Raw genomic sequence first — 26,404 nt, 5'->3', positions numbered from 1 at the left:
TTCTGTTTGTTTCTGTTTGTGTAATTTAATTACATCCCTTTCCTTTTCTATAATCTCTCACCATTTGCTCTGTATGATGAGTAGAGGTTGTGTATTGCACTTTGCCAGGTAAAATTGCAAGGTCATATGGACGGTTGACAAAATACAGGAAAAACTTGCTTGAGTCAATGCTTAACTCTTACAGAGAGGGGATCTGTTGACACTGTTAAGCTGAGGGGGTAATTTTGCTGCCATGGTTTGGGTCTACTTTTCCCCTTAGAGGGAAGAGTCACTAGAAATCACTATAAAGTTTACTCATGACCTTTATCCTATTATGAAAAATGTCTATCCTGATGGGTGTGTTCTCTGCATGTACGTGGGGCACAAAGGGTTGCTCTATCCCTCCAGTTTTAGGGGTTAGTAGAATCAATGCCATGGCACATTGAAGCTGTTCTGGTGGTCTAACATCTTACTTAGACACTTTATGTGGGGTTTTCCCTTTAATTTGTCACCGTCTGTATGTTCTCAGTCTTTGCTTAAAATCCATGTAGTTTAATATACAATATTCCTGTATGGTACATTAAACTACAACGTTATAGTACACTGCCAAAATGCCTTATGAAAGAGCTTAGTAGTTACAGCTACTGCTTTTGCATAATCCAAACCACAGTCCAATTTATGAATGAGTAACTTTAGAAAGTGATGAGTAGACAGAACATAACAGGCAGAGCAGCACTTGGAGACTCCCAGAATACTATCGGCCTTCTGCGTGGAGACACACAGTAAACACACGGCCACTCTTTTGGCAGCAGTCATTATGTGGCTTGGACGGGGAGATTGATGCTTTCCATGATTGAGGAAGCCTGGGGATTTGTTGGGAGCTGAGAAGCACTGTGTGGTGAGGGGAGAGAAAGCCAAACTAAACCCATAGCTGGCCTCCCAGTGTCTTGGCCATACAGTGAATGGGAGAAGACTATTCATAAATCAGTCCACTCTAAAGACTTGGCCACTCGGCCTACCCAGCCACTTACAGGAGACGCTTCTTAGCTGTAATCTTTTGGTCAAATGTGCCATGACAGAAGTTAGATCCTCTACACTTTCCTGCTTGCACTGTAGATGCAGATCTCATGCCATCGCGGATGCTAATTCTAAACTGTTTAATTCTTTCATTTTTACCAATTAACAGTCTAAATGTATATATATGTTTCCTCTTTTTGTGTTGTGCTACTTCCTAGACACTCAGGGTTTGGTGGCAGAGGTGAGCATTGCTGCCAATGATGGAATTAGAGGAGTCATTGAATGGACAAACACCATGTGAGAACTACATCCTACATTTTTTTATGTTTAGTCGAATACGCATTGGTTAAAATGTGTTTCTTATACAAATGTGTTCTGGTTTCCAGGTTTGAAGTGAATGAAACCATAGGGGTACTTACTCTCGTGGCCTATAGGAACAAGGGGACGTATGGAAATGTTTCCCTTCTCTTCTATGCTCAAAACCTGGAAGCCCAACAGGGACTGGACTACAACACCAGTGAAACGGTCAGTTATACACAGTATTTAAACATTAAAAACAAAAGCACAGTCCCATATAATCAGACGTACACTACACATCATATAAGACTTGTAGAAGAGGCGTTAAGTCAAGGGCTTTCTTTAAATCCTTGTCATCCATAAGGGTCCCTTATTCCTGCAGAAGAAGAACTAATGAGATTTTAAAGATCTTCTAAAATCTGAAGTCCAGCTACCCTTGACTTTCCCTGAACATGAACTCAATGACCTACAGACATGTCGTAGCAAAACCCCTTTCAACTGACAACCTCTCTGTCCACATAGATGCTGCATTTTGTTGATGGTGAAAGGCATAAGTTTGTAGAAGTGCAGATCATAGATGACGCCATCCCAGAGGGAGCTGAGAGATTCCAGCTCATCCTGTCCGAGCCTTCTCCTGGGCTGGAGCTCGGCACTAATACAACAGGTACACAGAGACACAATCCACAATGAAACCAGAATGTGTATTAAACTTATCAAACTATCTTGTGTCATGTCAAGTCAGTCAAAGGAACTAAAAACCATGCTAGACAGAATAACGTGTAAACAGTATTTTTTCCTACACTGGATCTGTCTGTTGTTTTTCAGCAACCGTAAATATCCTGGCCAACGACGATGGACATGGTGTCATTTCTTTTAATGCCAGCGAGCATTTCGTACTCAGGGAGCCCACCTCTGTGTCTAGCCTGAGCGAGAGTGTGGCCACCCTGTATGTGGTACGAAACCCAGAGGAAGGCACATTTGGCTCCGTAACTGTGCAGTTTACCATCACTGATGCCAACGGCAGTCTGGCAGAGGGTGATTTGATGCCAGCCCAAGGGTTTGTGGTACTGGAGGATGGAGTTAGATTTAAGGTGAGGGAAAAAACATTTCTACTGGCCAGAACACTCAAACACATACATGGAAAACATGTAAAGTGTAAGATTTCTTTTTCTTTTGTGCTCAAAGCCTTACAATACTACATATTTACATACCTCAGGTTTATCAGGAGTCTTGTCTGTGTTGTTTCAGATGCTGGAGATCTGGGCAGTACTGGATGCTGAGCCCGAAGTGAATGAAACCTTCACATTGACCCTGTCTAACCCAACAGGAGGTGCTCACCTGGGTGACCAACTCCAAACTCTAATCACTGTCCTGGAGAACTTAGCTCCTTCTGGCTTGTTCCGCATCGGCCCTACTATCAACAGGTCTCAATACACTTGCACCAAAGGACCTGAAACTCAGAATATTATAAACACTTGCAGTATATAGCGGAATATTCTTTAGTAACTAGTAACACACAACGATACTCATGTAAAAACCTGTTTACATGATCTAATTAAATGTGTGTTTTCTGTACAGAACTAACACAGAAGTGATCGCACATGAAGGAGGCAGAACAGTCTTCCTCACCGTGTCTCGCAGTAATGGTCTGGAGTCAGCTGTCAGTGTGGAATGGGAGACGCAGTCTGACACAGCTATTGCCTCTGGTGAGACTTCAATTCCTTAACTCATAAGTTCCACTGTTTTACTCTTGATGTTTCTTCCATCCTCATTACTCCTATGATTTTTTTTCTCCTAGACGGTCACCTCTCAGTGATGGGTGTGTACCAGAGCTTTGAGGAAAACCCCACCTCTGCTTGGTGCTCCCTCCCTGAAGGGCCTCCCTTCCTGGCTATGAGGCTGGATAGGATGCCCATGGTTGGATCCTCCCACACCTTGGCCACTCTTTACCAATGGCAGGGTGTCTTCGTGCCAGTCGAGGTAGGCGAACAACAGCATTGTCCCTCGACCTGCACATGATGACCCTACAATAAGCAGACTACGTATACAGCAAACTTCTTGTCTTTTGGTCGTTGCAGTCTGTTCGGATTCAGGAGCCAAGTTCCTGTGTTGGGTTCGCAGTGAATGGATCTACCTACATTGGTATCACACATAGTGGCCCTCCATTCTCCCCTGCTGCCAACCTCAGCATCTTTAAATTGCATAGGGATCTAAATGTCACACTGGTAAGTATAATACCAATCATGCTACAACATTACCTTGTACCTGTACTATTTTCATATATAATAATTTGACGCAATCTGATTTCTTTAGGAACAAACTTTAGGTGTTGAAGCTCTGGATGTGAAACACTTCTCCACTGAAGGCACAGATTATCTAATAGCATCAAGCCAGGTGAGGCTGTCGGACAGATCTTCAAGTGTTTTCAGTTATTTCAGAATTAAGGAAGTTAATTTTGTTGTCATGTTTGGTTTCACAGATTTTCGTCTGGACTGGAGGCTCTTTCACCCTCCTGCAAACTCTTGACCTTGAACAGAACATCCTCAGTGTCTCTCCATTCACTCGTTCAGCTGTTCCCTACCTGCTGGTGTGCGTAGACAGACAGTCTGTCAGCTGTCTGATACTTCAATGGACCAATGGAAGATTTCAGAATCCACAGCCTCTCCAGCTTACCGGCAGGGCCACTCAAGTGGAGACAATCAACACCAGAGCGGAGGACACTCTCCTATTGGTTCTTATTGAAGGTGAAATGTCTTGCTATTACATCACATAACATGAATTAATGTTTATCATGCACTTCCAAAGAATAACGTCCAAAAGTATGGCATGTGTACTAATTCAAAAGCATTGTTTTTTATGACTGCATCTGCCTGTGGGTGATCGCTGTACGGCCATAATAATTTTCATAACAGGAGAGCCTTGATGTAATCACCTGCATATATCAGCATCTATCAGCAATTTGCCTAAAAAAAAGTTGGAAAATAATTGATATCTGCAAAAATCAGATATCCCTACATCCCTACTTTTAAATAACTACTATATATACACTGATCAGCCATAACATTATGACCACTGACACGTCGAGTGAATAACATTGACTATCTCGTTACAAACGCACCTGTCAGTGGGTGTGATATGTTAGGCAGCAAGTGAGCATTTTGTCCTCCAAGTTGATGTGTTAGGGAAAAATTGGCAAGCGTGAGGATGTGAGCGACTTTGACAAGGGCCAAATTGTGATGGCTAGACGACTGGGTCAGAGCATCTCCAAAACTGCAGCTCTTGTGGGGTGTTCCCGGTCTGCAGGGGTCAGTACCGACCTGAAGTGGCCCAAGGAAGGAAAACTGATCAACCAGCGACAGGGTCGTGGACGGCCAAAGCTCATTGATGGGCGTGGAGTGAAGGCTGGCCCGTTTGGTCCGATCCAACAGAAGAGCTACTGTAGCTCAAACTGCTGAAAAAGTTGATGCTGGTTCTGATAGAAAGGTGTCAGAACACACAGTGCATTGCATTTGCAGCCCATGCTGACCCCTGTCCACCGCCGAAAGTGCCTACAATGGGCACGAGAGCATCTGAACTGGACCACGGAGCAATGGAAGAAAGTGTCCTGGTCTGATGAATCACATTTTCTTTTACGTCATGTGGATTGCCAGGTGTGTGTGCATCACTTCTCAGGTGAAGACATGGCACCTATTGAAAGAAGGAAAGCTGGCGGAGGCAGTGTGATGCATTGGACAATGTTCTGCTGGGAAACCTTGGGTCCTGCCATTCATGTGGATGTTACTTTGACACCACCTACCTAAACATTGTTGCAAACCAAGTACACCCCTTCATGGAAACAGTATTCCCTAATGGCGGTGGCCTCTTTCAGCAGGATAATGCGCCCCGCCACACTGCAACAGTGGTTCAGGAATGGTTTGAGTAACACGACAACGAGTTCAAGGTGTTGACTTGGCCTCCAAAGTCTCCAGATCTCAATCCGAGCATCTGTGAGATGTGCTGGACAAACAAGTCGGATTCATGGAGGCCCGACCTCACAACTTACAGGACTTAAAGGATCTGCTGCCAGATACACAATATTAGGCAGGTGGTCATAATGTTGTGGATGATCGGTGTATCTTTGTATTGGAACACAAGTGAACTTAGAAAGGCCGTGGGACAGAGATTACATATTTAAAATTAGCCCTGAATGGGAGTCAATAGGCTTAGTCTACAAAATGCTAAGAGGATGGTTGTGTTTTGCAATAATAAGACACTGTTATCTGTGGTTGCACTCTCAGTGCTTTCTTTTTGTGTTTTGCTGTGGTTAGTTGGTTAGGATTGTACAAACAAATCTGTGATACTTTAGAGGGCACACAGAAAGTATGTATCTGGTACGGACAAAACAGCCTTGTTCTGTTGCCTCGACTGAGATGACAGAATTCACTATGTAGGCCCAATTATATATTTATACTACGCTGTGTATATTTTGATGAGACATAATCCCTCTGAGTCTGCAAAAGTGGTGAGTTTTCTTGGTTCAGACCTGTTGTGGGTTTACGGGAAAGGCCTCAGCGTGGAGCAGAGCCGAGCCACAGAGGGAGGGAGGTTGTAATTTGTCAGTCTTGGGTGTGTCAGAGAGACCGGTCCTTATTTTACATGTTATTCTAGCATGAAAAGACATAAGACTGTGTGTTTCTTGTGTATGTGTGTCTTTCTTTAGGTCAATCTCCAACATGTGAGGTGTTACAGTGGAGGTCAGGCGAGCCTTCACCACAGCTTTATCAGTCTATTCCTCACCCAGGCCTCACCTCTATTCACCCGTTCACTGCGCCTTCTGGGATCAGTAAGCACAAGTTGTTTTTTTCAATAATACTATTATATTTTATCGACCAGACTTCTCTATAACATATTTCTCTTCCCCGTAGCTTATGTCCTGCTAGCTGGAATAAATGGCTCATCACTCTACTCCTGGAGGTCTGACGTCAACCTGCTCGCCATGATCCTGAGGGCCCCTCCAGCCATTAGCTTCCTGTCTCTCATGGTCCCTTCCCTCAACACCAACAAGACTCTATTTGCTTCTTCTGGGGAGAATAGCTCCACTGTTTATGAATTCACTTCTGTCTCCAATCAGTCTGATTTCATACCCAGGTACCCAACATGTTTGTATACGTCACAGAGAGGCTAGTTTGTGCTCAGAAGAGCAAATCATGCTCAATAAGAAATAAGACAAAATGACAAAATCCTTACATTTTCCTTACATTTTTCACATGCAGTTTTGGGGAGTTGCACTTTGCACCAGGTGACAGCGAGCTAGAGATAGCCGTGAACATCATAGATGATGACATCCCCGAGGAGCAGGAGCACTTCCAGGTCAGCCTGAAGAATCCAAAGGGTGGGGCCGAGATCGGATTTGGTGGTCAGGTGACTGTCTTTGTCCCAACAAACGATGATGCTCATGGAGTCATTGGCTTTGCTCAGGTACGCACATAAACCTTTTTATATTAGACATATTTTACATTTGTCCAACATTTCTAGCAGTCATCACTACTGTGTGAAACATAAAGGATACTGTCAAGGGTATTTTAAGTAATACCACAAGCGATTTAATAAATCATATGAGTGTATTGTTGTTACCTCTCTGCAGAATTCTCTATCTGTGGAGGTGGAGGAGTTGGAGCAAAATAATCAAATTTCGCTCAGTGTGGAGAGGAAAAGAGGGACGTTTGGCAGACTGACCGTTCACTGGGCTGCCACTGGTAGTCTGGCAGACATTTACCCTACCTCAGGAGTGGTGAGTAACCCTTATCCTCCTATTATACTTTTGACACACTTCCTGTATGTATTAACATGTTTGAAAATGAATGTCTTACCAAAACAAACAATGAAAAAACTACACTGTAAAATCTCAAATAACCTCAAACAATAATTTTATGTCATAGGTAACATTTTCCGAGGGCCAGTCGGAGGCCATCATCTCACTGACTGTGCTGGCAGATGGTGTCCCAGAGCTGAGAGAGAGCGTCACCATCAACCTCATGGATGTCACCACTGTGGGGCTGCAGGACCTTTCACAGGCGGCGGTCATCGACACACAGCGGGCTCAAGCTCTACTCACAATCCTACCAAATGGTTCTCCCTACGGGGTGTTCGGATGGCATCTGGACTCACAGTTCACACTCACACAAGAACCACAGAGTAAGAGTTTCTATTGCAAGAAATGAATATAGGAGTGATGATTTGTGTGCAAATGTGTGTTTTCACTGGATGGCATTGCAAAGGGGTTTTATTCAGCTTGTTGCTGAATACCAATCATTCATTTTTTGGAGGGGATAAGGTTTCTTAAGGAGCTATTACAGTAAAAGAACTTAGAGATTTACTGTAAAGTGGATCTGCAGTGCTTTCCGGGATGTGGAGTAATTTCCGATTCTTCTTAATCTGTGTAATCTGCTTATTGGAGGCCGGCCAAAAATGTCAGAGAATCTACTTTTAGTGGCGTAACATACCTAAATATTACTTCAATTATCATATAACCAAGCTGTATTGGCTTTTAATCTAAATAAACCAGGTTGTTATGACCCTTTTCAATGACATGAGTCTGTGTTAAAACATTGGTGATTGTCCCCACCCACAGGGGTTCCAGTCAACGTGACTCTCTCCATAGTGAGGGAGCAGGGCTCTTCAGGTGAGGTGGCAATCCATTACCAGACCAGGCCGGCACTGTACCAGCCCCCATCCAACCAGGCCACTGCAGGACAGGACTACGTCCCTAAAGACAACACCATCATCATGATAAATGATGCTACTGTGGCCCTCGTCACTGTCACAATCCTACCGGTATGGAGACATAAAGACATTTACTATATCTACTTGGCTAAACTTATACCAACATAACATAACATAGTTGATTTATCTACTTTACATAAGAAACCATTAAAGCAAGTATGAAGATAATAGATTTTCTTGCACCAAAATTTCAGCTTTCCCATTGTTCATCTTTCACCTCCCACACTTACACCCAGTCAGCCTGGCTGACTCCTTTTTGCTGCCTTCAGGAAAAAAAATACAAGCTGCAACCAGTTTTGTAACCATCAGAAGACGAGCCTGTAAATGCCCGCTGTAGGCGATTGCGAGAGGGAAACATCCAACACTCCTCGTCTCCTCCTGTTCACAACTATGAACCTTTATAAAACCTCTTCTACCCATCTTCTCTCAAGCTTTCACCCTGCAGATACATTTGTTGCCATTATGTAACCATTTCAATCTCCCAGTAATGACACATTTAACAGCAGCTGTAACCATAGAAATATTTTTTACATACAAATCATGGGAACTAAATTATGAATGTGCTTGACAGTTGGGGAGAGAGGTGTTTTTACATAATTTAGTGTGTATCTACATGTGTGTGTCTTCCAAGGATGACATCCCAGAGCTTGCAGAGAGTTTCCTGGTAAATATCACCAGTGTGGAGCTTGTCAGCGGGTCAGTGGGAGCAGGGCAGCCCAGCCTGAAGAGGCCTGGTATGGAAGTAGCAGAGGTCACCATCCAGGAGAATGATGACCCTCGAGGGATTCTGCAGTTCAATGTTTCTGAGGTGAGCAAAGAGTCGTATATTTGAGTATGACTTTAACATGATATTTAAGCCTTATTAACTATTATTTTTAAATGCCTTTTCCAGGACATCACTGGAGTCGTGCTGGCATATGAGATACCCCCACCAGACAACATCCTCCATCTGTCAGTTGTGCGACTTGCAGGAACAATAGGAAGACTGGTCATGTACTGGGAGGCTCAGCCAATCACTGCTGATCTAAATGATTTCAGCCCCACATCTGGGAACATCACCTTTCAAGACGGGCAGGTAAATGGATACATTGTCTTGAAATGATTAACATTTAATATCACATCAAGCCTCGATGTAAGGTTCATGTTTATTAACTTGTGTTTCCTCATGGTTATCTGTAGAGAGAAGCCACGATTGCCATCACCATCTTGGATGACGAACTGGTGGAGACTGCAGAGAGCCTCAGAGTGAATTTACTGCGTGTGATTGGTGGTGCTCGACTGGGAGAAGTGACCTCTGTAACTATCAGCATTCCACCCAACGACTCTCCTCTTGGACGGTTTGGATTTGAGGAACTGGAGGTAGGTCTACATTACTTACTTTACATAAGAAATGCATCATACTTTGACAACTCCCTATTCATATACTGTAAGAAATAAAGCATGCTGTTATCTGAAATCCTTCAAACATCACAGTGAATATCATCACAAATAATCCTCAAATTGAATCCCCTCTCAGGTTGCTGTCAGTGAGCCAGAGTTTGAGGGTGATCCAGCTGCTGTTGCGACACTAACAGTGCTGCGTAGTGCAGGAGGCGAGGGCGCAGTGACACTTGGATGGCAGCTGGAAGACACAGCATTAGAAGACCTCTCACCTGTCAATGGGACTCTTGTGTTCACTGAGGTACAGTGTGAAAGGAGTGCTGACAATGTCCCCTCACCATATACTTATTAAATGATCAGGTCAGCCTGTAATTACCTGTATGTACTGTAGAGTATTTTGCAATTTTTTTCCTAACGTCTGCTCTACTTGTCACACTTTCCAGACTGACTCAATGAAGACGTTTGAGATTAGAGCCCTCGCTGACAGTGTACTGGAAGGAGATGAGCATTTCACCGTCAAGCTGTTTCCTGCTGCGAGTGGTGCTGTCATAGACCCCTTAAACGGTCCGTACTTAATTTAAAACATCTCACAGCCAGATGGAGGCATTAATCATATCCATCTTACCCATATGTCATCACTAACCCGGTCTGTCATACTCACCTCCAGGCATGGCAACCATCACTGTCAGGGCAGACAAGGCTGCCTTGGGTATTATTGGAATAGAAGAGTCCTCCAGGCACATCCTCATTGGAGAACCTCAGGGAGACTACAATGGTAGTGCTGTGGTCAGGTTAGTATCCTGTGAAGACAAATAAAAGCTTTACATTTCAGTACTGCTCTTTATTAACCAGATTTTAATCTTAAAAACCCTTGTGTATATCTGTTTTTTATCCTGTAGCCTTGTGAGAGGGCCAGGTGTGTTCGGAGAGGTCCAGGTGTACTGGAATATCACTCCAGCTGTGGTTTCTGAGTTTGAAGCAATCTCTGGCACTGTGACTCTGAGAGACAGGCAGTCTGCTGCCACAATTGTTTTGAAGGTGCTGAGTAATAATGATCTCAGATTGGACTGAAATCTCTAGACCAAATGAATAATCTCATTCTGTGTGCTTTCCATAAACATTATCCCTGTCATACATTTCACTACACCAGGCCATGGACGATGATGTCCCAGAAGAGCGCTCTGAGTACCAGCTTACACTGACGTCCGCCACCTCTGGACTGGAAATCAGTCCCATTGCAAAGCATGCCACGATTATTATGGCAGCCAGCGACAACCCTTATGGCTTGTTCTCCTTCACCCAGGACAGGATCAGGGTGACAGAGGAGGAGGGAATGGTGAGATCAACATTGTAGTGGATAAGGCTCTTTAACAAATTTGGCAGATATGAAGAGTTATCTGATATAGTTCCTGTCTTTCCCACAGGTGAATGTGACAGTTGATCGCTCCTTAGGCAGTCTGGGCAGTGTGTGGGTGACCTATGAGACCTCAGGCAACACAGCGGTCAGCGGAGTGGACTTTGTTCCAGCTTCAGGACGGCTTCTCTTTACCCCCGGCCAAACCTCACAGCAAGTCATGCTGCAGATCCAGGATGACAGTCTTCCAGAGGGGCCTGAGGTGTTTTTCATCAACATCACTGAAGTGGAGCTGGACAACATCAGGTAGAATAACTTCAAGAGTTGGAATAGATTAATTAATTTGATAATTGGAATAACGTGCAGACATTGCAGAGCCTTAATCGAGTCACAATGCTGTGTTGATGTAACTGCCAAAGATTTCTTGTCAGCGACTCTTTATTATGTGTCTCCATCTGGTGGTCAGCACTGTGGACTACACTGTAAGGGAGTCAGGTCTCCAGCAGGACAAGCCCCCACTTGTAGGCAACATCTCTTCTCTTGCGGTCATCATATTAAAGAATGACAATGCTGAGGGGATCCTGGAGTTCAGTCAGGACTATGTCGAAATTACAGGTGAGTCAAAACCTATGAAACATGAAGCTGTCTTTTGAATTTTGAAAGTGAATTCAACTATGAACTTTGTAAAATCCCTGTTTTTTTCTGGCTGTCATATTCCTTCAGTTGAGGAGGATGTTGGCACTGTGTTGATCCCCGTGGTGAGGAGAGTGGGCACGGATGGACCAGTCTCAGCTCAGTTCATTTCTAGAAGCCTGAGTGCAACCTCTGACCTTGACTACATCCTTGATAATGGATCAGTGACCTTTGTACACAGCCAAAACATCAGCTACATCAATGTCACTATTATAGATGACCTGAACAGGTGAGAGGAGAAATTACACATTTAGCGTACTACTTTAAATTTACTACAGTGTATCTTATCTTAGGACAATATTTCACCAATGATTCCAATTATCTCCATCAGTGAGGATGCAGAGATGTTTGAGGTCCTGCTGGTTGGAGTTACAGGGGGAGCCGTTCTTGGGTCTCAACGTGTTGCCAGGATAACCATAGCCAAGAGTGACTCTCCAAGTGGGGTGGTCCGTTTCCTTAACGAGAGCCTAATCACTCTGGTCAACCCTAACTCCACTCTCAAACTCAATCTTGTCCTGGAGAGAGCAGGGGGGCTAGTGGGCAACGCCACGGTACGAGCAACATTATCTTATATATAGCAGTTGTTGTTTACAGTTAACTCCCAGAAGTTTTTTCTGTCATGGACTTCTTCAAACTGGTTCTACCTTTCGACAGGTTGCCTGGATCATCCGAGGCCCAAACAGCAGAGAGGTCCTTCCTGCGTTCAATACAGACATTAGAGAGCCTGTGAACGGGTCCTTCCTCTTCAGGGATGGAGAGGAAGGAACAAGAAACATCGAGCTGCGGATTCTCCCCCATGGGGAAGTGGAGATGGAAGAGACATTCGTTATAGAGCTCAGCGTTCTGTCTGGAGAGGTGGAAGTTGATCCTCAGGCTGGTTCCATAACATTGAAGGTATTTTATTGCATCCTGCCTGCAAGGAGGATTTTGCTTTCATGAATCAGTTACATTTTTTTAAAGGATTTATTACAGTTGACTAACAGGTACAAGCCTCATCGCCTTACTCACCTCTCTTTTCTTGTCCCCCAGATAGAGAAGTTTGGTGACCCAAATGGTATAGTCCAGTTTACTTCCGATGCTCTTCGAGAGCGTGTCTACAATGAATCCACAGAAGCAGAGGGTCCTCTTAACATTTCCCTGTTGGTTACACGCAGGGAGGGTGTCATGGGTAACATCAAGGTAAGATTAACTCTGTACTACTTATCAGTCAAATTCAGCATCTGTGCTTAAACTAGATTAATACTTACTTTCTCTCAAACCTCAGGTGCATTGGCAGATACAGAGTGACTCAGATGCAGCGGGTGACTTCCTAGCCTTAGCTGGCTCCGTGATGATCCTGGAAGGCCAAAGGGAGGCTGAAATTGTCCTCAGTCTCTTGCCCGACACAGTGCCAGAGCTGGAGGAGCTTTACACTGTCCAGCTCACAGCTGTGGAGGGTGGTGCTACTCTGGACGCCAACACAAACCTCATCAGAACAAACATCAGGTTTGTTGTAGTACTTTTGTTAAACACAATAACATATATTCACTTACAGGTAAAAGCTCCAAGATTAAACTGACTAATCAATCGTCCTCTCTCTTCCTTAGGGTGCTTGCTAACGATGAGCCCCATGGTATCTTTTCTCTGAACCCTGAACAACAGTCCATAGTGTTATTAGGGTCAGGGTCTGAGGTCACCAGAGCTCTGCTAATGAATGTCACGCGGCTTGCCGGGCTGTTTGGCAACGCTAGTGTGGGCTACAGGATCAGTGGAGGGGTAGATGAAGTAATGGACATCGAGGAGATACTGGGAGGAAAAGCTGAAGGAAGGATAGTCCTTAGAGAGGGGCAGACCTTCAGTACGATCACTGTGCCCATCAGCAGCCAGGTACGGATGAGCATGCTTGTGCAGAAACATGCATTCAGGAAATAAAAAGTTAATCAGAATGAAAATGATAAAAAAAACACACCATGTGATTTTCTGTTGTTTTTAAGTTACTGTGCTGTTGTTATCTTGCTCTTCTCTCTGTAGGTGTTTTTGTCAGTGGGTGAGAGCTTCACAGCAGAGCTGACTGATGTTAGACTGGTCGGTCCTATCCTCGGCTCTCCGCCTCGCCTCCTTCAAGAGGCCAGTGTTGCTACAGTGACTGTTCCCGAAGAAGCTGCCAGCTCTGAGGCACGTTTTGGTTGTGTTTTTTTGATGATGGATTTTTGTTGGTGGATTTATCTGTGGAAGCAAGTTTTTTTTAAGTGCATCTGCTGCAGCAAACTCAAGATGCAAGACTTGCTTCTTATGAGTGCTCCTGGCCTCAGAGCTACCTGTTGCATTAGGATGGATGTTTCCTCTGGTGACTGTGTCAATTCTTAGTCCTTTGTTGAGTTGAATACTTCCTTACTTATGAGTAGCATTTATATAAATTCATAAATTTGATGCATCTGCTTCTGTCAGTCAAGGTATTAGAGCTATATTCATCAAGAAATTTGTTCAGTTCATTCAATTATTTCTCTGCACACAAAAGGACAAACTGTGATTTACTGCATCATCTTCCTCTGGTATCACTCAACAGACATTTAATATAATTTAAACTTGCATAACATCTTTATAACTGAGTTTGTGCAGAGCCTTTGACTGCTCTGAGAACACTCAGCTGTGTCTTGTTGAGCCTCTTCAATGGTCCATGTTGCAGGCGGGGGGTAATGAATTAAGTTGAATGCCGAGAAGGAAAATTGTATGAGAACTTGTGGTCGCGCTTGAATTAGACATAACCAATCACTGAGTGCAGAACATTTAAAAGTATATGTTTAATCCAAACTTACTTGTTTACTATAACAGAATGAGAATGCATTTCCTTTGTTTTTCTTTATTGGTGATAAACTGGTAAAGAGACAACAAGATAACAGCATGATTAACTCTCTTCTCTCACATATGTTGTGCAGGTTGGCTTTGCCTCCCTGGCTCTGCAGGTTTCAAGTATAGAAACAGGGACGTGTGAAGCAAGAGTGACAAGAACAGGTCTGTTTGGAGACGTCAGGGTGCAGTGGAGCGCTGGATATCCTTCAGGCCAGGCTCCGACCGGGTTCAGAGTGGGATCAATCAGCCCAAGTTCAGGTAAAAACACCCAGAGGAAATGATCAATGAAAAAGTGCTGATCCGTATTTTATGTCTAACCTTTTGCATTATTCAGTATGATTTTATATAAAGTGATATGATTAATCACTGATTTTAGGCTCCCTGACCCTGGCCCATGGAGAGAGGACTAAAGTCATATCCCTGAGAGCTGTTTCGGATGCATCTGAGGTGGCTTCCTATGCTATACACCTCAGTGCTGCAACATCCAGCACTGCTGCAGCTGCTGCTGTCAGGCTCAGGTAATGCTTTCACAGTGGTCCAAAGTTATGTTAGAGTTAATTTGTGTTAACCTGGAAACCCACGACATGTTAAGATTAATTATTTTTTCTGTCATCTCTGATTAAAATGAACTTCCATTATCCTCTCATTTGTACTATGTGCTTCTGCATCAGTGATATTTCCTGTTATGAGTATGCCTGTCTAACTGCACAGGTCAGGATTTACTGTGGCAGAAGTGGAGCCTTTGGGAATCTACCAGTTTGCCTCTGATTCCCGCCAGCTGGTCATCGCAGAGGACATCCAGACTATCACACTTTATGTTCAGAGACTCTACGGTTCTCGTAGCAACAGCACCCGCCTGTCCTATACAACAGTAGCAGGCAGTGCGGCAGCAGGAGAGGACTTTATTGCTGTGCCAGATGGCCGTTTGGTCTTTGACTCACCTCGCCAAACCAACACTTCCTTCCGCCTTTCAATTCTTGATGACTCTCTTTCAGAGGCTGATGAGTACTTTCACGTCAACCTCACTGGTGTTCAAGCTCTTACCCCCGACTTAGCTTGGGCTGACACCCCTCCTCGCCTCAACCCTCAGCACAGTGTGGCTACTGTCACCATCCTGGCTAGTGACGTGATTGGGGGAGTGCTGAGTATTGGACCTGGACTGGTTCAGGTACCTGAGGACAGGGATGAGGAGACGCAGCAAGAGAGGAGGGTTGTTCTGAGGGTCCGCAGGTCCGACGGCGTGGCTGGGGCTGTGAGGGTTCGGGTCCAAGCATATGGAGGTTTGTTAGCTTTGCTGCACTGCTTTATTGCTACATTTCATGATATCACATTGTAATGTACTGTGATGTTTACAGCTTTGATTTAAGCTGTGTTACTGTGCCTTTTATCCAGATGGCAGTACAGCACCTCCTCCCTTCACTGTGGAACCTGTTGGGGCTCTGGCAACAGAGGAACAGGATTTCCGCCTCGAGTCCACTATAGTGTCCCTTCAGGCTGGACAGAATGAGGCGGAGGTTGTCCTCCTTATCCTGGATGACTCAGAGCCCGAGGGACAGGAAGTGTTCTTCATTTACCTTAGTGATCCAGAGGGAGGAGCGCAAATCACTGACAGTCCGCACCTGGGCTTTGGAGCTTTTGCCAAGATCACCATCCTCGGTAAAATATAATAAAGACCTTTGCTTGAGTCAGCCATAGATTTAATATAAAGATGAATTAAATTAAGTAGTATTTATTTATTTATTTATTATTCACTCAGTGTGTTCTAGCAATTAAAAGGATACGACATATTTATTTGTTGCCATGTATTATCAACTCTTCTGGGGCACTAGCTAAACCCCATGTGTGTCTTTTAGGTCTAATCAAATGCAAACATGTGTTATCTCATAAGTGTCTCCGGTTTCATCAATATAATTTGATTTGCATTAGGTCACTGCTACTTTAGTCTCCAGCTGCTATTTCGGGCCTAATTTCTTACATAATCCTTGCAGAGAGAGAGGTGATTAGATTATTGTGCATGTATGATTGATCGCAATAGAAATTGATTATACGACTGTGAGGTTATGAGGTTATGAAATTCATTTGCTAATTAGTTTTGCTCTCTTTTCTCCCCTTTTCTATACCAGGGAGTGACTTCCATAACGGTATTGTCGGGTTTAGTCTTAATTCTCTGACAGGCAACGTTCTGGATGAGGATTCAGAAAACAGAACTGCTCTCCTATATCTGCAAAGACAAGAAAACAGGTAATAAAATAGCACAATTTTTTTGCTTAAGAATTTAGTTTAATATGTAAAAAATGTCCTTTTGAAATTGTTCTCTTTTTCTTATTTAGTATGTTCTCCCTCCTTTTGTTTAGAGCCTTTGAGGATTTGCAGGTCTTCTGGAGAGCAACCTTCAGCAAGGCAACTCTCTCTCTTGTCAGCAATGGAGTCAACCTGACCAGAGAGCTGGTGCAGACCTCAGGAACATCTCTGTGTAGGAGAGGAGAGATCATCTGTGCTCTCAGTGTGGAGGTCCAGGATGATCAGGTGAGAGAGAGGCAGAGCTGACCGTGAAATCCTACAATTTAAGGATAAATTAGAAATTTAGTAGAATAATCATTTAATAACGAACTAACGAACACTCATCTCTTTTACCATAGGAACCAGAGCACCAGGCGTGGTTCTTGGTGGAGATTTATCAGGTGGGTGTCGGAGCAACCATTAATGAGACCACCCGTTTTGCCAACATCACCTTGGCAGAGAGCGATGATCCACAAGGCGTTGTGTACTTTGCTGTGGGCCACAGGCTGCCTATCGCCACCATGATGACCACAATGCTCAGTCTCCAAGTCTTCAGACGAGCAAGCACAGCTTCAGTCATGTCTGTACAATATCGCACACTGGTGAGTAATAAACAGATGTGTAGTCATCAAGAACAAGCGTACATGATTAATTGCACATATGCATAAATATTTGAGCACTCTATGCACATAAACATGCACCGAGCAAATGCTTGAATTTGCTGAATTATTATTGAACACTGCTTTTGACTAATTTATTGCACTATTTGTCATTCAGCTTTGCCTCGGAGGTGTTATTCTGTGTAGTAGGAAATCTAATTTCTAATCTAGGCCAATATGATTCCAACCATTAACTAGCCAAAACACAATTTTCCCCCAGTCATTGAAAGCCTGAATGATGTTTATCTGCCTTTCCTGACCTGGTTTTGTTGACCTGATTTACCCAGAGTTTCAGAGGACACAGCTCTAATGGTAAAGTGATCTCATTTGTCCTTATATAAGCCACCAAAAAGTTGCTGCGTTTTCCAACTGAGCACTAATAATGGGATGTTGGGATAAGATATATTTATGCAACAAAATGTATTTCTTGTTGCATTATTCTTCTTTTCTTCCGATGGCTGTCCCTTAAATCTCAGTCGGTACAGTGTAAACGGGTATATCAATAATGGTCATGGTTTATTGATAGCGATGATGACCGATGTTTGCTACTCTTCTATACCTCTTTTATCTCATTGCCGCCCTCACTTTCTCTGAGGGATCATGATAAGAGATTTCATGGCTACATGCAGTTCGGGGGCATAAAGTATCCACTGGCACAACATACTTTTTGATATCAAACATCAAAGTGAGAGAGGGTCTAGTGCACTCAATAAAAACCTCCCTGAGGCCGGGTCATCTGCTTTCATCCCTCAGAACTAAAGCATGCTGTGAATCAGAAGGTTTGATACAAAACAAAAGCCCAGTCATCTTTTGGTTTTGCTTACACAACACTGTCTGTTCCATTAAACAACATGTATGTCTATTAGAATGCAGAGTATATACGTTTTTGTCATTTATTCCTTGTCACAATTTTAGTGCTATATTATTTGTGTTGAACATGTAAGTTTACATTGCTCCATCTGACACAAATCATTGATGTCCTTCGTGTAGGAGCTCCCCAGAGGTGAGGTGGTGGGTCCCACTATAATCCGGCCTGCCAAGACAGGCATGGACTTCCCCAAACAGGAGGGTATGCTAACCTTCGATGTGGGCCTCCGCAACACATCACTGGACATCTACCTCACACCTGACCTCGCCTCTGCTTTGCCCACACCGAAGCGCTTCCAGGTGGAGCTCTACAATGTTACAGGAGGAGCCAGGGTGCACCCCCAGTTTGGGCTGGCTAATGTGACTCTGGTGTCAAATGCAGCAAGTGAAGCTGTGTGGGTCTTACTGGACCAATTACATCAGCCTTTAAACTCAACAATATTGAACCAGGTGCTGCAGGGACTGATCAATAAGGTTGCTACTCCTCTCACGCGTGAGCAGATGACTGCTGTGTTCGATGCTCTTGGGAAGGTAAGAGGCTCTGAGACAAAAAACATCTCCTTATCTTTTTTTCATTCTTATCTAAACTGGAGGAGAAGATAAAACATTTTGATGTAATATATTACCTAACTTTTCTATCCGCTCCTTCACAGTATGAGTATCGTTATATGAAACCAGATATCATTAGGATTATATTTTCTCACCTCTTGAAGCTTGTGAGCTAGTGTAGTAATCTGTGTCAGACAGAGCTACGCTTAAGGGCATACATCACCGTCACTTCCCTACCCTGATCTGAAGACCAGCTTGTCATCTGCAAGGTCTTAGTTGTCACTTGATATGAGCACTAGTAACACTTTGCTCCTCTGATGTTAGAGTCTACATATACAGTATATCTCAGCCTGAAGAAAGGCGGAGACACCACTGTAATTTAATATAAAGGAGGAAGGCGCAGGGGGACAGAAGTGACAGCACGAACACCAGAAAAGAATTACAGAACATGAGGATATGAGGGAGAACAAAGAGACAGTAAGAGAACAGAGGGAGACAGTGTAGAAAAAGTGGTATATAAAAGTTGCATAACACTGAGACTGAACTCAAAGAAAGTGACAGAGACAGAGTCAGGAGGGGTGGAAAAGACACAGCTCTAAAATGCAGAATATACTGTGTCTCACTGCATTGTTTACAGACTGCAACTAAAGCATAAAAATGCTCCATCCATCTCTATCTTACTTTATATTTCTGTTTCCTCTGATGCAGGTTCTTGCTGAGGCAGAGAGGGCTCCTTTACATGAAAGTAGCCGCAATTTGACCTATGACCTTCTGTGTGCCTTGGCCAATCCCAGCAGAGTTGACACCCGAGGACTCAGCCACCTTGCTGAGGTGGCAGAGAGATTTGCCTTCTCGCTCCTCACGGGCAGCCAATGTGAGATGTGAGTGTCCTTTCTTAAAAGCAGTGAAGAGTGAGAGGGAAATGTCCCGCTTTAGAATTGTTAAACAACAAGATATTAATGCTTTGTATTATATATATTTCTCTCTGTTCTTTCTCCAGAAGGGGTACAATCCTGGAAACGTGCCCGTATATGACCATCTCTTCCTTCCAGTGGTACCCCACTCAGATAAATGGACACAAATTCAGGGGACGTAATGCAGACTTCTTCCAGCTCCCTGATCGCCTGCTGGCCGTACCAGCAGTGCCGACTGCTGACTGTGCCAACCTCAGCCGGATTCAACTGACCGAGTTTAGAACTGAACATTGGTTCCTCACCAATGCTACAACCACTGCTCTCAATGGGAAGGTGGGAGGCATTGGGATATTTAGATTTCATTTTCATGAAACAGCAGGTGGCAGCATTACTCCAACATAACCTCATTCATTTTTAAGTTCAGTCCACAGCTGACCTCTCTCCTCGTCTTCTGTTTGTATCAAGGTTTTCTCAGCCAGCCTCCAGGACAGAGGGTCACGACCCCTAGAAGATGGCAATGAGGTGGTGTATCGTATCCACTCCCCTGGACACCAAGTTAAACCAGGCCGGTCTCTGTGCCTTCTCTGGAACCAGAGCACTGCAAGGTAATCAGACCCCGCTGGTCAAGTGCATGTATTAACAAAAACAGCAGGAGGACACCCTAATTATTTCTATTAATGGTCTCCTCTACCTGTCATCATCACCTTTATCAAGTGAGGGAGACCAGTTTAATCAGTGAAGGGCAAACATTCAAGTTCATCCTCATGGGAGAAGTCACATCTCTCTGTTTAATATGGGCACATTCAGTGCACTTCACTCTGAATCCTCCCACTCGGAGTCAGTTTGTTGAGGACATTCCTGGGGCGTGGAATGAGACTTGGCAGGAACACGATGTTACAAGTTAAGAATTGGCAGGTTTGGCCGGAATGGGCTACTTGGACGATGTCTCCCTCAGAGTAAAAAAGGTTAGCGAACTGATACGGAGAGAGCAAGAGGTGGAGAGGGACGCTAATGTCAGGGAAAGGTCGATGTTGCTGGGTTCTTGTTCCTTCCCTCCCTCGAACACAAACATTAGCCAAAACACCAGGGAGCAAAGTGGATACTTGTAAACATGATGATGCATCCTCTCCTCTCCTCCTCTCTCCTCTAGCTGGTCCTCAGATGGTCAATACTGCAGGGTTGTGAAAGAGAGTGGGAACTATGTGGAATGTGCCTGCTCCCACTTGTCTATGTACACGGCCTACGCAGAGTTTGCCACCCTTGCATCCTACAACGAGGCCTTCTACGCCTCGGGATTTATCTGCATCGCAGGTACAAAAAACACTCTCCCTATGTCTTCACTTGTTTTACTGTTTCTTCTGTTTGCCACTGCCTACTCGCCTCTCTCCTCTGCTTTGTCTCTCGCACATTCCTTCCTTTAGTTTAATCCTTCATAATCCTCCCACATTGTCATAAATAGCCTCAGTTTATTTATGCAAATCATTTAATATATCATTTATATTGGTTCAATCTTCTCCCTCCTCAGGCTTTGCATTGGCCATTATATCCCACGTGCTGTGCTCCCGTTTTCCTATGTTTGCTGCCAAACTGCTCACACACATGATGCTGAGCTGCCTTGGAACCCAGGTAACACAGTTCTGTTGTGATCTTGTGTCGTCTGCTTTACTGTAAAAGCCAAAATGAGCACTAACACCCACATTCCACCGATTATGAAGGCTGAGACCTTCATACTCAGACACCATCTGCATTTGTTTCTTTGGCCTTTTCATCTGTTGGTATCGACACATCCTCTCTATGGCCTTAAATGTAGATTAATAGGGGACCTTTGAAAATTGTCATCTGTGCTCTATGGATCAGTAGCTCACACACATTAACACAGCTGTAATGTGTGTAGGGCAACACAGACGTTGAAAAAGAGATAAAAACAACACACACACATATACTCCTTTATATTAAGATATTTTAAACAATTACTGAGTGCACGCACACACACACACACACACACACACACAATACTGTATGCTACTGGCCCTTCTTGTTAGCCACTAGACATGTCACAGGTGTTTTCTTGGAAATGTGCATAGACGTGATTACACATCATCCATTGTCATTGGTTGCGTAGTTTGCGGGCGGCGCGTCCTGACAACGCAACCATGCCCCCCGCACCCTCGCCCATTAAAAACGCAAGCTGTCACATAAGCAATGAGCGAGATAGATATGTGGCTGCAGGTTAGGGTCCATGCATGTGTGTGTATGTGTGCATGTGTGTGTGCGTGAGGGAGTGCGGGACTGGTAATTTTCCACTGGTCCCCCGTCTCTTTGGTTGACAAACACGAGCCCCTACTAAAGCAGACTGTCGTTGGGGGCTAACCACCTCGGGCCCGACCTGTTTATGGCCCAGGCAGAGCCCCTGAACCTGAAAAGGTTTTGGATGGAAAATTCCGTCCTGTTCTGTTTCCTCGTTGGTACTGTACTGCACGTTAAGGCCAACTTCTTTGCATGTGCACGTGTCTGACATTGTGCTTTAGTTAAGAAAATACATAAGTGTGTTTTTGTGGCCTTCTGCTGGAGGCCAGTCGATCAAGGCCTGGTTGAATTCCAGACTGTCAAACTGAAAGCCTAACTGAGTGTGCTCTGGTATTAAGATTCACCCTCTAAATAGTCGTCTGGTTCTGTTGGGAATATTTTAGAGGCAGCGCTGGGCGCACAGTGCAGGATGTGCTGTATTAAAATACACCAACTGACGTCATTGTCTCTACTTAAGCAGGCAATTTGTCTTCAATATGTGTTGCCAAGCAAGAAACAGAAAAGCACAACTTCCTTCTTCCATCTTCTTTCTTCTCCAGCCCGTGTCATTATTGCCATAAAAAGAAATAGGACAATCAAGAAGATTGAAAGTACCTTGCTGAGTGACTCACCCTTCATTTTTAATAAATGCAGACACAAGGTGATGAAGACAGTTTTCATTTGATACATTTTTCTTATGTTGTGGTCCTTCTTGAAGTCACCTGCCTTGCACGTGGAAAATTGTGTCCAAGAGGAAATTCGTGGGTTAATTACTTTAGTTTGTGACATTGTTCCCAACAGATTCTAATGATGGAGGCTTTTCTATTCCCATTTCCCCCCCCAGTGTTTCAGTACACAGGTAAAATTAAATAATGCACCAAAACACTCTGCACTCTGTTATATTGACATTTAGAGACATTTAGAGACTAACGTATAAATAAAATGCATCTAATACTCTCAGTCAATAGTCTTAGTCATATCAGATAAATACCTACAATCAAGATGAATGTTGACTTTGGTCTTAGGATACATTTTTTAATTCTTTTTTTAACTCTGTTTTGCATGGAAACAGCCCTTTAAAGCATCACTGTAGAGTATCTTTGTTGGTGTTTTTGATGCACCAGAGGATATAAGTCTGAACAGTTCTATTTAAGATTGAGTCTTATTAGCACCTAGGATGATCATGATGTCTAAACACTGAATCAGACCTTCATTGTGGTATGTTGAAAGACATTCACAATCAATACATAGAGGGGTGTATCCATATAGATATTATTTTAAGGCTGTAACTGCTGCGCACTAATACACGGCTTATAAAGTGTGATTTTAGTCGTATAAAGACTCCATAAACCTGATGATATTTGTCTTCTTAATTTGGAATGCATCTAAGCTGTGTACTTACAGTCAAAAGTACGCTTCACAAATGATTAAACACTCTGTATTAAGAAGGCAGAAGGTCTTGCATCTTTGATAGAAGAGATGTAATTGACAGTAATGTCTCCTGATCCTGTGGGTCTCAGCCTGGCTCGTGCCTCACCATTGATTTAAACTGTCAGGTCGAGCTCCAGCCACCTCTGACAGAGAGGCTGGCTCTCCATCTGTGGTGACTGGCCTGAATTAGTCAATGACGCTGCCCTCTGTGGGGAGAAAATTAAAGCTGCCAGTTTGATTTATTTCTTTCTGCAACGGCTACAGTCAGCGAGAAAGAACTAGAATAATATCCCACCCCTCTGTGAAAGTGTTAGAGACCAGGTGGAAGAGATGGAGAAAACAGAGCCTTGTTCTTTTTAATGTAGTTATTTGTCTTTTGCTTCTCTTGTCAAAAGTACAAGACAATCTCCACATTCACAATAGCTGTATCATAATGAACCATACTGTAGCCCACCCTGCACAGTATTAGATATTTTCCGTAGGCTGACAACCTTCAGTATTTCATTTATGCTGCCAGGTTGTAGAAGGTGTCTAAGGGTCAAACTGATCTGGTGTTTTGTGTCAAGGTGCCCACAGGGTGACAGAGAGTGGCCCCTGACAATGACATTAGACGTCAGACCTCCTACTGAGAGATAATATGATTTGTCCCATCCGCCACCTCCAGGGAGAGTCTTCTCACTGTGACTGATTGAGGCTGTGTGTGAGAGCGTGCGCGTTTGCCTGTGTGCGTGCACCCGCGTCTTTGTCACATCGCAGGTTGTGCAGTGACAGTCTCTGGCCCTGCAGTTTGTCCTCCCCTCAGCAAGACAACTGAAGATTGTCTGTGTAGAGTGGAAATTTACCCAGTGCATATGTACTTTGTAAGTGAGCCTCACCTCGTCGTATGTGTGTATAAATGTTGCATGTGGTCATGTATGTACTTGTGCAAAGAGGTGCATGACAGCAATCAGAGATCAAATTTAGTCAATTACTTAAGGTTAATGATTGAGTATACTATAGGCTCAGTACGTGCACATTATGTTCATGCAAGTTCTGTGGTTTATCCTTTGTTATTTTCAGAAGTCACATGCAACTTTTATAGCCTTTCTAAGAGGAACTCCAAATGTAGGTTTCCTTTTACATCTGTGTGACAATCAGAACATGTAAATCCATCAAAGCTAAACACATTGCACAACTTATTTGCTATATATATATATATTGCTATATATGCTTTGCACCTCAGATGTTTCATTTATCTTGCTGTAATAAGGGTAAAGAAATGCATGAACACATCAAAAACACATAATAGGTGCGTTTCAACAGCAGGAACCAGGGTCTAAATTTAGTTTAATTCGAGGTAATTGATTTACCAGTACTTTCCAAAGGTCCAGGAACTTTCAGGGCGGGGCCTGCAGTGCTGATTGTTTCTGATTGATCGAGTACTCGCAATGTTTTACTTCACCCGCCATGTTTAAAGAACTGCAGCTGCAAGCTCACTGTGCTTCAAGATTGTTTCAGGCGTTTTGAATCCGCTTTGCTACTAGCGCTTGTCTCTTTTCCATTGTTGATTTCATGAATCCATTTGCAATGCACTAAAGCACGATCAATACCCGCCCATTCGACACGTTTTATGGCTTCATCTTTATTGTATGGCCTTCATCTTTTTCTTATCGCCACCTACTGGACTGGCGGTGTAGTGCAGTTACTTTTAGTGCTTCTCCATACGCCATTGGCCCGATTTGCATAATCTTCCCGGGACATTAGGTTCCTGGAACTAAAAGTTCCTGGTACTTTTGGTCGAAAAGCACCTTATGTTTGATTTGGACTACAGTTTAATGCAACCTAAAACCACGTTTTAAAGTCTTAGATCAGTATTCATGCGGTTTTGCTGTGTCTCCAAGGGACGTGTCCTTTCCGTCATAAGTCCACATTCATTTAACCAAAACATAAAACAATGCCGAAAGCAGCAGCAAGGTCACTAAACCAAAAGATTTTTTGGGGTAGAGACCTCTGTTAAAACACAATGAGTTGGCTGATGGCTTCATTTCTCTGTTTATTTTCACCCCCCCCCCTCTCCTTTTCTCATCTTTCAGCTACTAGAGCACTTTTTTATCCCATTTACAGCCAACCCTTTCCCACTAGTTTCAGAAAAAGTAGTGTTTGCCTAAAGCTAAGGCCAAGGAGCTTCCCAGCAGTGAATAAATGATTTCCTAACAGGAAGTGGCTGACGTCTTTCCAGGGAAAGGTGAAGAAGTGGCGGAGAAGTTCTTGTAAAGTACTGTATGCCATTAGTGTCACAAAATAAACAGTCAAATTTACAACTGTTTGAAATAGCCACAGAAACCCAATTGAATCAAGACCTATTATTTAAACAAGATGTGATTCTACTAAAAGTCACTTAACATTAGTTTTTGAATACTTCCCTGCCTGTGGGTTTTAGGTTCTTGTTCAGTAATAACATATGTCTGACAGAACTTCAGCCTGGTCACATACCGCGTGGGGTTCGGGTGCCAATGTGGGAATGGAAAATCTAATCTCCATCTATATTGCAAACAAAACACAATCTGATTTATTATCCATTGTAATTAAACAATCCTCCACATCCCAGATAGCCTTTCCCACACGCTCAGTGAAATGTTTACCCCAGTGGTCCCAGTGCTTTATTCCAGTATCTGGGAGGTGTTTAGGTGACTCTTAGTTTGGTTATGAAGGATTTCCTGTTAGCTCTGGGAATGGATCCAGCATTCAGAAGTGTGCGCCTCAATCCACACAGACACACATGCATATCCACTGACCTCTACTCCCCAACACACCACCCACCACCCTCACATCCCGTCTCTGAGCAAAATAAAGAAGCTGTCTGATTACTGCTGTCGCGCTTCCTGAATGTTCTTGTTTGTCGTTAGCTTGTATGTGTACGTGATGGGGCAGATTTAGGATGCATGGACTTTCTCAACCCTCAGGAAAATGGACGTATGAATTGCATAATCCAAGATCTTAGTGTCCTTTTCTCGAGAACATAATATCAACACAAGGCTTTGTAGATGAAGTGAGTGACCGTGCTTTTTCTGAGGGGGTTTATCTGTTCCCATCATGACCAATAAATCATAAAACCAATAAACCACTTC

The 26,404-nt window shown here is 43.6% G+C and overlaps 1 protein-coding gene across 1 annotated transcript in view; it reads left to right on the top strand.

Moving 5' to 3' along the window:
• The window catches only part of adgrv1 (adhesion G protein-coupled receptor V1), a 99,913-nt gene that overhangs the window by 28,440 nt on the left and 45,069 nt on the right, over window positions 1-26,404 (top strand). Inside the window, exons 42-87 of the mRNA XM_069683260.1 lie at window positions 1,215-1,293; window positions 1,383-1,521; window positions 1,816-1,957; window positions 2,119-2,384; window positions 2,542-2,717; window positions 2,872-2,999; window positions 3,092-3,273; window positions 3,372-3,518; window positions 3,607-3,687; window positions 3,773-4,037; window positions 5,993-6,115; window positions 6,198-6,420; window positions 6,546-6,750; window positions 6,917-7,063; window positions 7,212-7,467; window positions 7,904-8,106; window positions 8,687-8,863; window positions 8,948-9,130; window positions 9,235-9,414; window positions 9,572-9,736; window positions 9,879-9,999; window positions 10,103-10,226; window positions 10,335-10,473; window positions 10,586-10,771; window positions 10,860-11,095; window positions 11,256-11,404; window positions 11,513-11,711; window positions 11,814-12,033; window positions 12,137-12,376; window positions 12,512-12,661; window positions 12,747-12,967; window positions 13,069-13,348; window positions 13,493-13,636; window positions 14,398-14,569; window positions 14,688-14,829; window positions 15,023-15,607; window positions 15,711-15,967; window positions 16,435-16,552; window positions 16,666-16,837; window positions 16,951-17,193; window positions 18,241-18,648; window positions 19,375-19,547; window positions 19,667-19,913; window positions 20,046-20,185; window positions 20,731-20,891; window positions 21,106-21,206. Coding sequence (XP_069539361.1) covers window positions 1,215-1,293; window positions 1,383-1,521; window positions 1,816-1,957; window positions 2,119-2,384; window positions 2,542-2,717; window positions 2,872-2,999; window positions 3,092-3,273; window positions 3,372-3,518; window positions 3,607-3,687; window positions 3,773-4,037; window positions 5,993-6,115; window positions 6,198-6,420; window positions 6,546-6,750; window positions 6,917-7,063; window positions 7,212-7,467; window positions 7,904-8,106; window positions 8,687-8,863; window positions 8,948-9,130; window positions 9,235-9,414; window positions 9,572-9,736; window positions 9,879-9,999; window positions 10,103-10,226; window positions 10,335-10,473; window positions 10,586-10,771; window positions 10,860-11,095; window positions 11,256-11,404; window positions 11,513-11,711; window positions 11,814-12,033; window positions 12,137-12,376; window positions 12,512-12,661; window positions 12,747-12,967; window positions 13,069-13,348; window positions 13,493-13,636; window positions 14,398-14,569; window positions 14,688-14,829; window positions 15,023-15,607; window positions 15,711-15,967; window positions 16,435-16,552; window positions 16,666-16,837; window positions 16,951-17,193; window positions 18,241-18,648; window positions 19,375-19,547; window positions 19,667-19,913; window positions 20,046-20,185; window positions 20,731-20,891; window positions 21,106-21,206 — 8,795 coding nt within the window. The remainder of the gene's footprint in view (window positions 1-1,214; window positions 1,294-1,382; window positions 1,522-1,815; window positions 1,958-2,118; window positions 2,385-2,541; window positions 2,718-2,871; window positions 3,000-3,091; window positions 3,274-3,371; window positions 3,519-3,606; window positions 3,688-3,772; window positions 4,038-5,992; window positions 6,116-6,197; window positions 6,421-6,545; window positions 6,751-6,916; window positions 7,064-7,211; window positions 7,468-7,903; window positions 8,107-8,686; window positions 8,864-8,947; window positions 9,131-9,234; window positions 9,415-9,571; window positions 9,737-9,878; window positions 10,000-10,102; window positions 10,227-10,334; window positions 10,474-10,585; window positions 10,772-10,859; window positions 11,096-11,255; window positions 11,405-11,512; window positions 11,712-11,813; window positions 12,034-12,136; window positions 12,377-12,511; window positions 12,662-12,746; window positions 12,968-13,068; window positions 13,349-13,492; window positions 13,637-14,397; window positions 14,570-14,687; window positions 14,830-15,022; window positions 15,608-15,710; window positions 15,968-16,434; window positions 16,553-16,665; window positions 16,838-16,950; window positions 17,194-18,240; window positions 18,649-19,374; window positions 19,548-19,666; window positions 19,914-20,045; window positions 20,186-20,730; window positions 20,892-21,105; window positions 21,207-26,404) is intronic.

Source organism: Semicossyphus pulcher, unplaced genomic scaffold, assembly GCF_022749685.1.
Source record: "Semicossyphus pulcher isolate SPU_LCO1_2020_fin unplaced genomic scaffold, fSemPul1.0.p SCAF_6, whole genome shotgun sequence".
NCBI lineage: Eukaryota > Metazoa > Chordata > Actinopteri > Labriformes > Labridae > Semicossyphus > Semicossyphus pulcher.
Note: the sequence above shows the minus strand (reverse complement) of the source record. Positions and strands in the feature narration are given on the sequence as shown.